Source organism: Trachymyrmex cornetzi, unplaced genomic scaffold (genome assembly GCF_001594075.2).
Source record: "Trachymyrmex cornetzi isolate Tcor2-1 unplaced genomic scaffold, Tcor1.1 scaffold24, whole genome shotgun sequence".
Lineage (NCBI taxonomy): Eukaryota > Metazoa > Arthropoda > Insecta > Hymenoptera > Formicidae > Trachymyrmex > Trachymyrmex cornetzi.
This window is the reverse complement of record NW_017297060.1, coordinates 494,523-510,234: the sequence shown is the minus strand read 5'-3', so window position 1 is coordinate 510,234 and position 15,712 is coordinate 494,523. Positions and strand designations below refer to the sequence as shown.

General features: G+C 31.7%; 1 protein-coding gene across 2 annotated transcripts in view; it reads left to right on the top strand.

The window, feature by feature from the left end:
• Pkc53E (Protein C kinase 53E) overlaps window positions 1–10,245 on the top strand; it is a 66,299-nt gene extending 56,054 nt beyond the window's left edge. For both annotated transcript variants that reach the window (XM_018507488.1, XM_018507490.1), the window contains 10 exons: window positions 1,596–1,724; window positions 5,365–5,518; window positions 5,832–6,060; window positions 6,349–6,480; window positions 6,558–6,731; window positions 7,250–7,341; window positions 7,757–7,958; window positions 8,421–8,609; window positions 9,314–9,454; window positions 9,525–10,245. In XM_018507488.1, the coding sequence (XP_018362990.1) occupies window positions 1,596–1,724; window positions 5,365–5,518; window positions 5,832–6,060; window positions 6,349–6,480; window positions 6,558–6,731; window positions 7,250–7,341; window positions 7,757–7,958; window positions 8,421–8,609; window positions 9,314–9,454; window positions 9,525–9,677 (1,595 nt within the window). In that variant the 3' untranslated portion in view covers window positions 9,678–10,245. The remainder of the gene's footprint in view (window positions 1–1,595; window positions 1,725–5,364; window positions 5,519–5,831; window positions 6,061–6,348; window positions 6,481–6,557; window positions 6,732–7,249; window positions 7,342–7,756; window positions 7,959–8,420; window positions 8,610–9,313; window positions 9,455–9,524) is intronic.
• Window positions 10,246–15,712: the final 5,467 nt, after the last annotated feature.

The following is a 15,712-nucleotide window of genomic DNA, read 5'->3' as shown; positions in this document are numbered from 1 at the left end:
ATCTTCTTTAGCGTCTTTTTTTTGTTATATTGCTTGTAACTTTTTGAAACTTATTCTGCGAAATAATTAATACTTGAAATGAAATATCTACAGTGTAAAAGAAGGTGTAGAGAAAAGAAGATCGTGATACCATACTTTTATATGCAAATATTGTAAATTCACTGTATGTACGTATTTTTATGTTCTACTAATGCACGATATATACGAATTCACGTACATATGTATACACAAACACACACCACACATAGATACGTACACACAAGAACATTGATTGTCGTGCATGCATGTAATCTTTATATTACAATCACGTAGATTTATAGTGTTCACTTATCAGCGCGTGAATTTAAGTAATCGTACACCTTTCCCCAGCAGACATGCGAACCTCTGATTGCACACTATGTGTTGATACCACTTGCGTGATTATCATTCGTGTTACCCGCAGTTAGCTTTTCGTTAACATGTATTTGTACACAGTCATACACTTCACTATTTACCATTGGGACCTTTCATTACGTTCATAGAGATCTCCATGCGCCAAATAGTGTGAGAGATCTTGTAGAATATTTTACATACGTGCACGTGGGAATGTAACTCTTACAAGAAACGAGATCATACTCATATATATATAACTTACACGAAAGAATTTTTTTCCTTTACAATGTACAATCCCAAAATGATTTTACTTTTATCATTGAATAATTTCGATACGTAATAAAATCAGATGAATGGAATAGGGGAGTGAATCACATATTCATAAAAGCTCGATTTGTTGTATTTCAATTTTTGCCCAAACTCTCTTCAAATTACTAGGAAGCAGTCACTTTCATATCGTCATCGTGCTCTTGTCCTGGGTTATGACTTTTAAATTTGTGATTCCCTCAGCTATTCCATTCATTTCGCATTGAATTCTTATACATGCTATTCTCATCAACATAAGAAAAACGAACGTCTTTTTCATATTTAGAATATAAATCGTCTCCTTATTCAATTTCTATATACTCGAATTATTTTGAAAGCGATTTTAGCGGAAATAACGCAAACTACAATAATCAATGTAATGCTGTAATCGTGTAGTGCTATAAATCGTTATTCTTAACATGAAAAACGATATCTGAGAATTTTGTTATATTTTTTACTGCTACGGATAAACACAAAGATTATTTTTGTAGTAGAAATTATACCAGTTTTTGTTTTATTGTTTAGGAATCAATTTACACACATATACACATAATTTAAGAAGTTTAAAACATATAATAATATATTCGAATTGTCTTTTTGAAACATGGTGCAACGCTTTCAGAATAAATAGCTCATTTATCTCCCTAATCCATGAATCTTCCACGTGTACGTATGTGTAACCGCAGCTGCGCTCGAAAACTTTAAGTTCTTAAGATATTGAAAGCGATATCGCTGATTTAAGAATATTTAAAAAGGGCAGATGAGCAGCCCCTCTTATAGTTCGAGCGACAGCTGCGATTTTATTGGCCGACTGGGAATTAACGAAAGAACAAATTGATTTTTTACGGTAATCTAAAGAGAAACAAAGATTAATAATAATCGATGGTGATATAATTGATGATAATCTGATAACGTAGCATGCGACATGAACGTGCACAAGAGATGCGAGGAGAGCGTGCCGAATCTATGCGGATGCGATCACACTGAAAGACGTGGTCGTATACACCTGCACATCTCATGTGCCGGTAGCAAGCTGTCCATAGAAGGTAGGTTTAAAATTAAATTTTTTAATTTATTTTTATTTACTTTTGACTTTTCTATCATCGAAATTTACGGCGCCCTTTTTCTTTTTTTGCGTTTTTTAAAATCATAGAATTGTTTCTGTTTTATTAGTTAATCAAGTACACATATTTTATAAAAGATCATAATATATTTATGTTCATGTATTTTGCATTACTTGTATATTTTACTTGTATATTATAATTTTCACTTTGACTGATATCGCTAATAAACGAACTCTTGTTCTTTGCTGTCCTAGATTTTTAGATTAAGACAGATATTGCTTAAATTATTAAATCGTAAGAGAGTTATTATGTCATGCCCATTATTATAATAATATTACGAATAATAGACTTAATGACAAAAGATTAAGTACTTACATGATTTATGATAGCATTTTTTGATATACCAGGCTATATTTTCAGTGATATAAAGTATATTTTTTCTATCTTGTAAGAAATCTTTCTATGATTCAAGAAAGAAGAAAATCTAAAATATGTTGAAAATTATACAATTTTGTTATTCATGATATTATAATGAAGGCATTAATTAAATACAAAAACTGGCATAGGTAGAATACATCAGAATCTCTTTTTTATTAGTTTATTGAGTACTCTATTCATTGTAAAAAAAATTTAATTTTTTTGCAATTTCTACGCAAGTAAATTACTATTGAAAAATAATTTTCTACTCGCGCGCACGCGTTTAATATATGAATATAGAATGCGAACTTTTAATTTAATTAATGGATGCATCTATATTTAATTATACTTGTCTCATATAAAAAGTTTGATGGCCAAAAAATGGCAATATAAATTTATATATATTTTATTAATTCATTTACTACTAACGATGATTATTAATTGCCTATCGTTGAACCCTTGTGGTATGTTGAATAAAAATAAAATATAATAATATTTAAGAATACAAATTTTGCAGTTATTAAAATATAAAAAGTATTACTTTAAGCAAAAAGATACATTTTTCTGTGAATTTTTACAAGACTTAACATATAAACTGTATTAGTATACATTTTTGTAAAAATTCACAGAAAATTTATCTTTTCGTATAAAGTAATACTTTTCGTGCTTTGATAGCTCACTATACGCGCTTTGATTTTATAATTTTAATATTAATTTTTTTATTATATTTTACTGTAAAAAGATATTTTTTTATTTAAGGGTAGCATTTTTTCTTTTGCCTTGGGCGCCGAAATGTCTCGTCCCAATTCTGGCCAAAATGAATCACATGCGCACAACAAATCTTCGTAATGTATTTACGAAATCGTTTTGACGATGAGGTCATTCTATCTGCGATCAAGAAGATATCATGTTTCTTTCTTTAGCGAAGATTTATTATATATAAACATATACATATAACTATATATATATATATATAAACAATATATACTATATATATTGCATATTATATACTGCATATACTATATAAACAATATATACTACATATACTATATATATAAACAAATTAATTAGATATGCTTGAGACGCCGATTTCAAATAATTCAAATTCATTTCTAACAATCATTTGAAATAAAGATAATGTAAAGGGGAAGGCGATAAATGCGTGACATTAATAGTTCCTTATTAGTAGCTCTTTATTATCTAAACTTTTTACATGAATATTCTCGCTTGTTAAAATTCATTAAGAAGCCCTCTCTTTTCGAACGTCTGATTAATAAAACCATATAATGTCATAGACCTAGTTTCACAACTCTAACATTCTAATCAATTCTAACATTAGAAAGAGATGAGGAATAAGTTACCTCGGTTAAGGGTTAACTATGAATTGTGAAACTGGGCCACAGTCGTCAAGGATTTCGAATATATAAGAGTGGTATAACAAATGGCAACCGAAATATTATTGGTTATCTATAATCGCACGCGATATATTGAGCCTAAGGGCCAGATGAACGTGGGAGTTATTATCATAAGGACATCATAGCCTTGAATACCGTTACAACCTAAAAGAGCGTAATTATCCGTAACCGGCACTAATGCAACGCTATTCATCGCCATCCTCTAAATTTGCTATGACTAGAGTGCGTTAAATTTTCCATGGTTCTCGTCAAATCGGTTTGCCAAGGGTGATGCTATTACGAGAGAACTCTGGCGAATCTTAATTATACAACAGATATCTCATTTCGTATAAGTCGCAAGCGCCTGAATTGCAATAAAATTATATTTAAACATTTTGCTTTATGAATATCTTAACTGATACTTAAGTTACAGAAATTTGACAACTAATTAACAATCAATTGTTAAATGTAAGCAGTTTTCTGTGTAGCATCTTGCTTGTCGGTTTTGAAAAGGTTTCATATTTATAAAAAAGAGCAAATACCTATGTATTTATTAGCTCATATTTATACTAATTCACACACTCAACATAGATACATGTCCTCGCATTATATTTTATTAAAAAACTGGATAATTTACGATAAATTATTTGTGCAATTGCTTTACATTTTACATATATTAAATGAGTTAAATGCAAAACAGTATAAACAGTATGTATGACAATTATAAATTTGATCTTTGAAAATTTATTCTGAAAATCGTATAAAGTTTGCTATTCACAATTTTTTTTTTTATTAAATTAACGTGAAGTGCTTTTTAATGCAATTAAAGATTATAATAGAATTGTTTTACTAACGAATATAAATGGAAAAATATAAATATTATGATAAATAAATTCAAATAAATCGTTATCCGGATTAATTTTTATAATAAGTTTTATCAACACAGAATTTGCTGGAAATAATCATAAAACATGATATTACCGTTTACGGATTACACAATATCTTGCAATAAATTTATAAAATGGTACTCGCGCAATATTATCTCTGCCGCGCATTGCAGTATCTAAATGGCTCGATAACTATTGTAGAGAAATAGCGGCATGTCGGCTGCCTTGGAGCTGTTATCACCTGTCGATTATCTTGAAAATTAGGTTTCTTCGAACTCATTCGCGGCGAGCCCAAGTGGGTTACCAGGATATTACCGCCATGTCCTCGAGGTTTAATTAAAATTTGCGATAAAACGGATTAAAGATTTCTTCATGTCTAAACAAAACACGATTTTTCTCTTCCTTAATCACATTCTTCTTAGCCACGTTTCACCTCCAGCCAGCAGATTATTAATTATATATCATAAAATGTCAGACGCATGTTTGACGTAAAATATAGTAGAGATTATATTAATGACTTTCGGGCAATTTTAGGAAGATGGATGTAAGGTGTTTCAAAAATGAAGTTTAATAAGAAGCGAAAAGATTTTTCTTTATTAAGAATACGTCTAATTTTAAATAAGTTGAGGACATTATATTAAGAATTAAATTTAAAAATACATAAATATTACGTATGATAATAAAAAAGAAGAAGACACTAATAAATTATATATGACTCAAGGTTTATAATTAATATTTGATAATTTTTAGTGCATTTTGTTTGCGATACATAATGTTTACGAGATTTTTTTTAACAATCGGAAAATGCGATATTCTCATTTTTTTAAATACTTTATACATGAAATAATTTTTCGGATAAGTGCATGCCCCGGAAGTACCTCTTCCTGAATTCTTTCCGAAAGATCTCGATTTATTCATTCGCAGTGCGAGAGGGACGAAATCTCATTCCGATGGATCCGAATGGGTTGTCGGATCCCTACGTTAAGCTGAAGCTAATTCCGGATTCGGACAACGTGAAGAAGAAAACAAAGACAATCAAGTCGTGCTTAAACCCAGAGTGGAACGAGACAATCATCTTGTAAGTCGTTTCGCTAATTACATCGGATAATCAGATCTTTATTTTTGAGAATTAAAAAGTTTTCCTAATTTATGAAGTTTCATTTCGAGATGTTTCTTTCCAAGTTTCACGGACTTGAGTATTACATAAAATGATAGATATATTTCCGTCATATTTACATTACGAGAGAGACGCAAATACGCTAATACGCAATAGCCATAAATCACAAGTTTGTCAAAGTAGGAAGGGCAAATCTTGATTGAATTAGGGGAGATTGCAAGAGAATTATTATTTTATAAAACAAAACGCTTAGCGATCTGACTTTTATTATTAGCGATCTCAAACCCGAGGATAAAGACAGACGGCTGTTGATTGAGGTATGGGATTGGGATCGAACATCCAGAAACGATTTTATGGGATCCCTATCTTTTGGCATATCGGAGCTTATTAAAGCACCTTCAAGTGGGTGGTACAAACTCCTTACTCAAGAAGAGGGAGAGTTCTACAATGTACCTGTTCCTGAGGAAGGAGTCGATCTCGCCGAACTTAAAACCAAAATGCGGGTATTTATTTACTGAGCAATGTATGATTTGTAATTTATTTTGAAAATACAAAATTAATACATCATTCGTTACTTCATACAAAAGAATTAAATTAATGAAAAATTTTTTTGAAATAATTTGTTTAATTAAAATGCTATTTTTTCAATAAAGATAACAGGTGATTAAATAGATGCTTTTAAATAATATCTAAAGTGTTATTTGAAATGTTACTTCTTATTTTATCTTTTAAATAACGATTGCTCAGTTCCAACATGAGTTATACGCGAGCCTTGTGCAAACTTTATTCAGAAAACTTCGGTGACGAAAAAGACACACACGGCCCAGGATAAAGATGTGCCGCACAACATGGGCAAGAGCGATCTAATACGAGCTAGTGACTTCAATTTCTTAATGGTACTTGGCAAAGGCAGTTTTGGAAAGGTAAGTTTTAATAATCGTGAGAAATGACTGCTTTACTTCGCAAGCGACTGCATCTCGACGGAATCAATTAATTCAAGGTCTTACTGGCGGAGAGAAAGGGGACTGATGAGCTGTACGCCATAAAAATCTTGAAGAAGGACATCATTATACAGGACGACGACGTGGAATGCACAATGGTCGAGAAACGTGTACTCGCGCTCTCGAGCAAACCGCCTTTCTTGGTGCAATTGCATTCTTGTTTTCAGACGATGGTACATACAATACTTTTTTATTAATTCGAAAATTACATACACTCTTTATAATTGAATAGTTACGATTTTACGGTTATTGAATACAATTTTGAATTAGTTGTTTTATTAGATAAATATTATATAAATTGTACGTACAACCGTTTAATTAATACATTTTTATCTTTTATACGCATCTAAAATCTTCCCATTATATAATTTTTAGAAAAAATATTAAAATACTTACAAAATAATTCAAAAAATTACGAAGACTCCATTAATTTAAAATTATGAAAATTTCAAAATTTATTTTATATATTACGAAATAATAGAACTCTCTTATCCATTCATCTTTTCCAAGTTTGATTCAAACGTTATCGAAATGAAGTAATACGCTCTTATTAAATTTTCTATTAAAATTTCCCCAATGAGGAACAGTAAAAGAGCATACAAGCTCTCTTATACGAACGATGCAAAATGAAAGATTAACTGAAACACTCGCTTGCGGCTTACAAAGATTCGCTTTCTGCTTTCCGCTGTAGGATCGCCTGTACTTCGTGATGGAATACGTGAACGGCGGCGATCTGATGTATCAAATACAGCAGTGTGGCAAATTTAAAGAGCCGGTGGCAGTGTGAGTATTTTAGTGTTCATGAACATGCTCCGCTTTAACTTACGGATCGATATCCTTAACTCTATTAAAGCGCCGTGAGAGACGACGACGACGTGGGAACGCCGAGGACGGGAACTCTCGAGCGATTCACGTTGTCGAACTTTCTCAACACGTTCCGAATACGAAATGAAAACCGATTGTACCCGGGAGATGTGTCTCGTCGAAGCGGACGTACCGCGCGTGGTTTCGCATCATCATCATCGTGACCTTAATTTTTACTCGTTAATCGCGACTGTAATGTCGCGATTATTTTATTCCGAAGTCGCAGCGTTCCGCGCAGTGTTTTGCAGTTTTTCATTCTTACAATTAGAGCCGCGATTGATTGTGATTGATTTATACGACCTTGCGTTTCACGTCCTGCTCTCCACATTTACAGATTTTACTCATCCGAGATAGCGATCGGTTTGTTCTACTTACACTCGCGTGGCATCGTCTACCGCGACCTCAAGCTTGACAATGTCTTGCTAGATCAGGACGGTCATATAAAAATCGCGGACTTTGGCATGTGTAAGGAAGGCATCACCGGTGACAAGACTACCAAGACTTTCTGCGGCACGCCTGATTATATAGCGCCCGAGGTGAATGTTTAAACAGATCTTGCACAGACAAGATGTTACAAAGTATTGGCACGTGGATGATGGATACGTAATGTCATTTCTTGTGAAATTTCAAATCAATTTTTCCTTGATAGAAATATGCAGGAAAATAATCTTCTCTCACAACTTTTGTAATTTCAACATTCCGTACCTATAAGTAACTCTAAGCCTCAAATTAAAGTTTTCTGTTCTTGAACAATCAATTTAAAATTGAACGATAGATATCTATATTACTTATGTTTGTTCTTGAAACTTTACCAGAAATCATTTCTTTTTGAAAAATATTATAATAGCACAAAACTTTGACTACTTTATCGTAAAATTTATTTTAAATATCGCAAGAAATGCGTTGTATATTTTTGCCAATTGTGGTATATTTAATAAGTGAAGCTGGAACTCTTTAATACCATCTTATCTGTTAGAGTTTCTTATCTTTGCGCACAGATTATCCTATATCAACCTTACGGGAAATCTGTGGACTGGTGGGCTTACGGCGTATTACTGTACGAGATGTTAGTAGGTCAGCCACCGTTTGACGGCGAGGACGAAGATGAACTTTTTTCTGCAATTACGGATCATAATGTCAGTTACCCGAAGAGTCTATCTAAAGAAGCCAAAGAAGTTTGTAAAGCGGTACGCGTGTTTTCTTTAGTCCCGTATCATCTTTACAGCTTCCTGGAATTTAAATACGTTTAAACATTTATACATGGAGAGAGAGAGATTTAAATTTATTTAAATATATTAATATTCTCAAGGATTTTTTTAAAAAACTTAGGATATATTTTCCTTTAATAGAAATATCAAGAAAGCAGTTTCTTAAATTTTATTATTAGATAATTAAAAGACGTTTCTGTTAACATTTTGATATAAATTCTACGTTGACAAAAATTTTTGGTATTTGTAACTATAATTATATCTTACTATATTTATGATCATTGCTGCGATAATGTTAATAATAATTTTTGGATTTTTTGTTGTTGAATTTGGGATAGTCCGTAAGAAGATTACATTATTACTATTTGTTAATAATAATAACTGTATGTATAGTTCTATAAACAAATATATTTGGCAACCCAAAAATGACTATAATTATAATTATTATTACTATAAGAATGACAATTACTATAATTTAACTACAATTTATAATCTTTTTTGGAATAATCATATAAAGTCTCTCAGTATATAATAGATTTTTTTATGAGTAATTCTAAAAATTGATGTATGACAACAAAAATTTCTGACGAAAATATGATGTACTCGAATGTGTGAATATATACGAATAATACGTTCAACTGATTAAAAATTTTCTTCTTACGTATAAAATTTGTTTATTGCAGTTCCTCACAAAGAATCCGAGCAAGAGACTAGGATGTGGTATGCGCGGCGAGGACGATGTGCGGAGCCACGCATTTTTCCGGCGTATCGATTGGGAGAAGATAGAGAACCGCGAGGTGCAGCCACCCTTTAAGCCAAAAATTGTATGTATTTTTGTAAATATTATAAATATTTCTGAAAAATGAGTAAAACGACTTATTCTTGTTTTCACAGCAACATCGCAAGGATGTGAGTAATTTCGACAAACAATTTACCTCGGAGAAGACAGATCTGACACCTACGGATAAGCTATTCATGATGAATTTGGATCAGACGGAATTTATGGGTTTCTCATATCTCAATCCAGAGTTTGTGCAACACGTTTAAGCAAATATTTTTTTCTTAGGCATATATCTATTCTTCACTTCATTCCTCGTCATTCATCTTCCTTTCCATCACTAAAGACTCTTTCTCATCTTTCTCTCTCTTTCTATCGCTCTCTATGAATTTCTTTCTCTTTCTTTCTCTATCTCCCTATCTATGAATATTGCTATAGCGTTTTCATGGCAAAAACGAAACCCTGAAACTGTATTATTTTTGAATCTCATTAAATTTACACGATATTCTTCGATGTATATCTAAGCGGTTACTGACCGCATGTTGCGTTATTTATGCTGTAAAGGATATAAAAAAGAGAAAATAACATGGCGTAGATGATTGGGATTCATTGAACGAATCTAAATAGTTGTCGCAAGGAAAGGACGAAGCAGATGAACTGAGAAATAGCGCGGAAAAGAACAGTTTTCGCCGTAAAAAAGAAATAAAGAAAAAGTGATGTGAAATTGACAAGAGGAAATTTTCAAAATCAATGTCTTCTTTCTTTGCGTATATTATTATGCATTTACTTCAGTAGTTTCTCTACTGTCGCCTTCCAGAGTATATATAATATATATATCGGACGAATGAATGAATATATGATTATATATACATATACATAATATATATATATATACAAAGTCATTATGGCATATATTACATATAAATATATATATATATAAATAATATATATTATACATTATAAATTTCTATCAATATTTCGTTAATGTTGCACTTCTCGTCGGTTTAATCTTCTTAAGTAGCGGATCTTTAGAGCTGGGTCCTTAGATTCTCTGGACTCACGACGGGTAAAGAATTTATTAGTACTACGTCGAGGTCAACTCTCATATTGACACACACATACATGTAAACGTATAAAAGTACACTCACATACATACACTCATACTCACGTAAAACACAAGCCATGTAAGGCTATACTTTTTCCTTTCTCCTTCATTCGTTGCGAAGACATGAGTCTGAAATGTCTCCTAGTTTTTCTCCGTTTCTTCGATGGGAACGCAGATACGATTACAGGGGTATCATGCTCGATAAACTCGTAATATACATATATACATTATATCAGTAAGTAATGATGGAACGTTTCTTGATGCGAGTCAAGGCGCTGAGTCGATCCTGGCCCGATACCGATAATAAGCAATCGCCGCGTCGAATAATACAGAAGCGGAATTATATGACACAATAGTTCGCGTTTATGCGAGGAGAATTGACAATATGAACGCCAGCACGCGTTGGCGTGTAATGTTTTATGCACTCCTCGTTGATGTAATATGCCGTACGATATTATTCGATACGATAACGTTTGACGCGAGATGAGATATGATAGGATTATGCGATTAACTCGTAACACTTTACATAAAGTTTCTCGCATGCTTGAATAGATTTTATCATTTTACGTAACATATATCATTATACATTATTCTGAAATTTTCTTTCCTGAAAGTAAATCTTTATATGTAGAAGACAACGTTTGCGCGTAAATAAATAATAAATTAATTTTGCATTGTCTGACAATCGAAAGGATCAAGGACAGTGCCTTGATCCACTTAGCGCTTTCTTCGCGCATCTTTATAATTACTCGAGGGTGCCTCCTCTCATCGAAATTTCCCGATTCGTCTTATCGAGGAGGACATGATCGACGAAAGAAGCTTAGGAAGACTTATAATTAGTACAAGCGAATATATAAACACAGACATACTCATGCGATGTTTTCCTTTTCGATCCTATGTTTCTTTTTTCGTTTCAATGATCGTGGTACACGCGCGCATCGACGGTCAATAGCAAGATTAATATTTATTATCAATTAATATACACGTAATTAATGTAGACGTAGTCGACGAGCTCTACGCGAGCTTTTCCTTTGTTTTTATACACCCGATATTGGCAACTTGACGAGCGATTCTTTCGAACTTATTCGTATAATGCAATTGCAATTGATGTGACTATGACGGATTGCGATATCAAGATAAAAAGATAATAACAAAATTTTCCTACGCTTCGAGGATCTATAGCGACAAAATAATCATATTTTCTTTATTCTTTATAAGTTTTTACAACGTAAATAATCAATAGGAAAACAGCTCGTTGAGTTGCGATATATGTATAAAAATACAGATTCAAGGACGAGCTCGTATCCTCTTTCTCGTCTCCTTGTTCGTCTTCTTACGTAAATAGTGAATTTCCAGGATCGTCGTCTCGATTGAATGTCATAATTTAATTATGACGGGATTTACCCGCCGTGTAATATTCTTAATGTAAAAGAATCGCGAAAGAGCATTCGATTGATGAGATTTCTTTTCTAATATTTTACATTGAAAAGCATATCATATTTCGTTGCAGTAAGGATACGTTTTTATAGGCGCCATTAAAACCGCCATTACAGTAAAAGGATACGAGTTCGCGTTTCTTTACAACTTGAGGCTATCGGTTATTATTGAGCGTGTTCCGAGATAATAAAAGATTTAATGTAGTTCTTGCCCTTTTTTTCAACGGGCGATTCTTGTTCTTCGATCGGGCGACTTCGCGCAGTCTCGCCGCGAAATTATGTCTCATTTTTGCGTCGGTTGTACGGCATAATTTCGAGATATCTCGTAACAAATTTACCAGTTGAAATCAGAATCATTGTTCTCTCATAGTATGTACTTTGCTAATTATAATTTACATTGTTGTATTATATACGATTGTATTACTGTAAGTCAATGTGATAGTTGGCATACTAGCTCTCTGCACATTCTGCGTTTCGCCGCATTCGTTTACGTCTTCGGATGTTACGATAATGCAATTTTTTGTTGATCCACGATATTATAACTTTGAAAAACGTAATAAAAAATTTCTGCATCCGTCAAAATGAGAAATGTACCAATTTTACGCCCATAGCTACGAAAACCCGATATTGTTTTTGTGATAAAATAACGACATTAAATTTGATTATATATATATTTTAACATACGTATTTAAAATATTTCTAGGGGCTGCGCGATCTGTGCCCGAAATATATTTTTGTACTAAGAAAAGAGAAATCGAAATTAATGAAAAAGAGGCTGTTGCTTCCTTTCCCTTTCTACGTGGGTCTATCTTAATGAATCTCTCATTGTCACATTTGTGGCACTTTCCTGTAGAGTTTTTCAGTCTGGTCCAGGCGTTATAAGAAGGCACTGAGAGGCATTATAAGAATAGCTGATAAGTTGCAGTCGTTAATACATATACTTATGAGAGAGAAAGAGAGAGAAAGGGTGAGTGCGATATTAGGTTAAAAATCTTAATAAGTATGATGGAGTAGAATTACAGTTTTGCAAAAAGGATTTTGTTTTTATCTTTCTTAGCATTGAGAATATTCTAACCAATAATAAATCCCTATCTGATTAAAAAAGAGCGATTATTAATAAGATTTGAAAAATAAGCTGTTATCTATCAACATTTAATTTTAAACAGAATATTTGAAAAAATATAAAATTATTATTTGAGAAATTTTTATTTTGTATATTTATAGAATTAAACTTGACCGAGTATTATTTTATCTGCTATAGATGCGACAGTTATTTAATAAACAAATACGAATTTATGAAAGTACATGCACGTATTTTTTATTTTTGTATAAATATAAAAAATGTTTTCTATTTAAATTTGATTATAAAAGGGGCAATATATTTGTATTTATTTTTTGTTTTTGTATAACTAAGAACTGATTTGACGATAAAGTGATACATTCATTGATAAGAAATATGTGACAGAGTGATTTTATAGCAATTCCTTTTTTCTTGATAGAAATGTGATGCGGTATTAGTTTTTGTAGTAATTGTTGATCTCTATCTCTTTCCTTTCTGTCATTTACTCTTCCTTTGAACTCTTCGTTTTTTCTGTTTCTCTTTCTTGATCTCTCATTATAGATGTTATCTTTTTGATCTTTCGAAAGGTAGGGGATAGAATACGTTTTTATTGATATGAGATTTTGAAGGAATCGATGCGCAAGTATGTGCGTTTATCGCGATTTTGAATGGAAAAATCCAGAAATTTCGTCGAATTCTTCTGCAAATGAAATTCAGTTCATTAATGGAATAAAATATCGGAATAATTAAATATAGGTCTCTAATGTTAATGTTATTTATTTGCTGCATATTAATATTTTATTGTATATAAAATAACGAATTATTTTTTCAACAAGGGGAGATAAGAGAATTTATTGGAAGCAAATTATCTTTTCTTTCAAAATCGTAAATCATGAGGTACACATAATGCATTTGCGGCGATAAAAAAATAATTAATAAAATTTAATTTATAATTAAATATAATTTATTAAATTTGAGTTATTTTATGTAAAATATTTTTAGAGCAGAAACCGTAACGCTTTATTAAATAATATAATACAAGAATTTATTTCGTTAGAATTAATGTTCTTCTCGTTCTTGTAACGTAAATATTAATTTTTTCGTGGATGTTTGAAGAGGTTTATGAGAAGCATATCGGATCTGTGATTAATTGATCTTTTAATTGGATTAACAACGCTGCAAATGCGTGCGTATTTTGCGCGTAATCGCAGGAAGCAGTTGAGCAGTTGATTAGCGTATTGCACTTAGCATTTAAGTTGAAGAAAGAGATAGGAAATAAAGAGAAAAAGAATAAAAAAAGATAAGGAAGAAGGTAGAAAGTAGTGAGATATGTAGAATATATATCAGGATATCAACGCGTAGTACTCTCTACTTCATCCTCTATCATACTGTAATAAAATCTGTCGTTTTTTCTTGATTACGCCCATATATAATATACGTATTTACATATATATGAATATTTTTAAGATGTTTTTGTGCATTTATAATGTCGTAATAAAAATTCCGAATCTCTCGTGTTATGAGGTTTGTTAAATGACCTTGATATACATAATAATTTCTCGTCCGTGCGTTGGAAATATTTTTAAGTATCACTTAATGTTTGAAATTTTTCTAAAACGTTTTCATATTTTCAGATAGAACACGTTCTTCTCTTTTCCTTAGTACATTTTATTCAAGATTTATTTCATATACATTTTAGTATAACTAATTTGAAATCTATCGGCATGTTACATGAAATCTCTACTCTGGTCTAAAAAGAAAGTAAGGCCACAATTTGTAATAATACAACTTCGGAAACTCTCAAACGTGTTGACTGTCAAAGGAAAATGTCTCTTTAAATAAATGAATATATATCTGAAATTTATGTTATTCTCTTCTTTTGATTCCACATATTATAATTTTTTACATTAATTTTACAGAATAATGTCTTTATGGAAAAATAAAGAAGAATAATTATTAGAAAATAATTACAAAAGAAACGTTTTTTTAATGATATGATGCATGTAGAACTTTCTTGATGTATTTTCGAATATGGAGAGGGAGAAAGAGAATTTTACAGATACGGTGTCTGTGAATATAATTGGTTTATTACGCTCAACTTTTTGTTCTACACTGTAGCTCTATGCTAAAGTCGACAAAAATTGGCTAACGCTTTGGACTACCCGATATACAGAATTGGTTCGATTCCTCGCCGAAACTCGTCGGTGATAATTAATTACGGTGTATTTTGGCTATGTACAGATTTACTAAATTAAAAAAACACCGTCATTCTCTCGCCTTCCGCAAAAGTAGCTTTAATAAAAAAGGTCTACACTGTTTTGTAAAATTTTGTAATAATTTGCTAAAGATAAAAGTAAGAAGAAGAAATATATAGAAAATGAAAGAGAAAGTCGAACAAAGAAATGGAGTAAAAAAAAAGAGAATAGGTGAAGAATCAATAAAAATTGTGGCACGACTTATTAGAACCCATGCTTAGTGCTCGCTTAACGTTAATAATCGTGTCTTTCTATGTACAATTTGTAAACGTTTCACTAAAACTAAAATATATATATAAACATTATACGCTACTTAGATATATGTTGTACATAATATAAAAAAGGTGTACTTGTCGTCGAAGAAAAACGGGAAAATGCTCCCTCCTAATTCTACATGACGAAAATGTAAGAATCTGATAAACAGCGAGCCTGTGAATCCAAACATCTG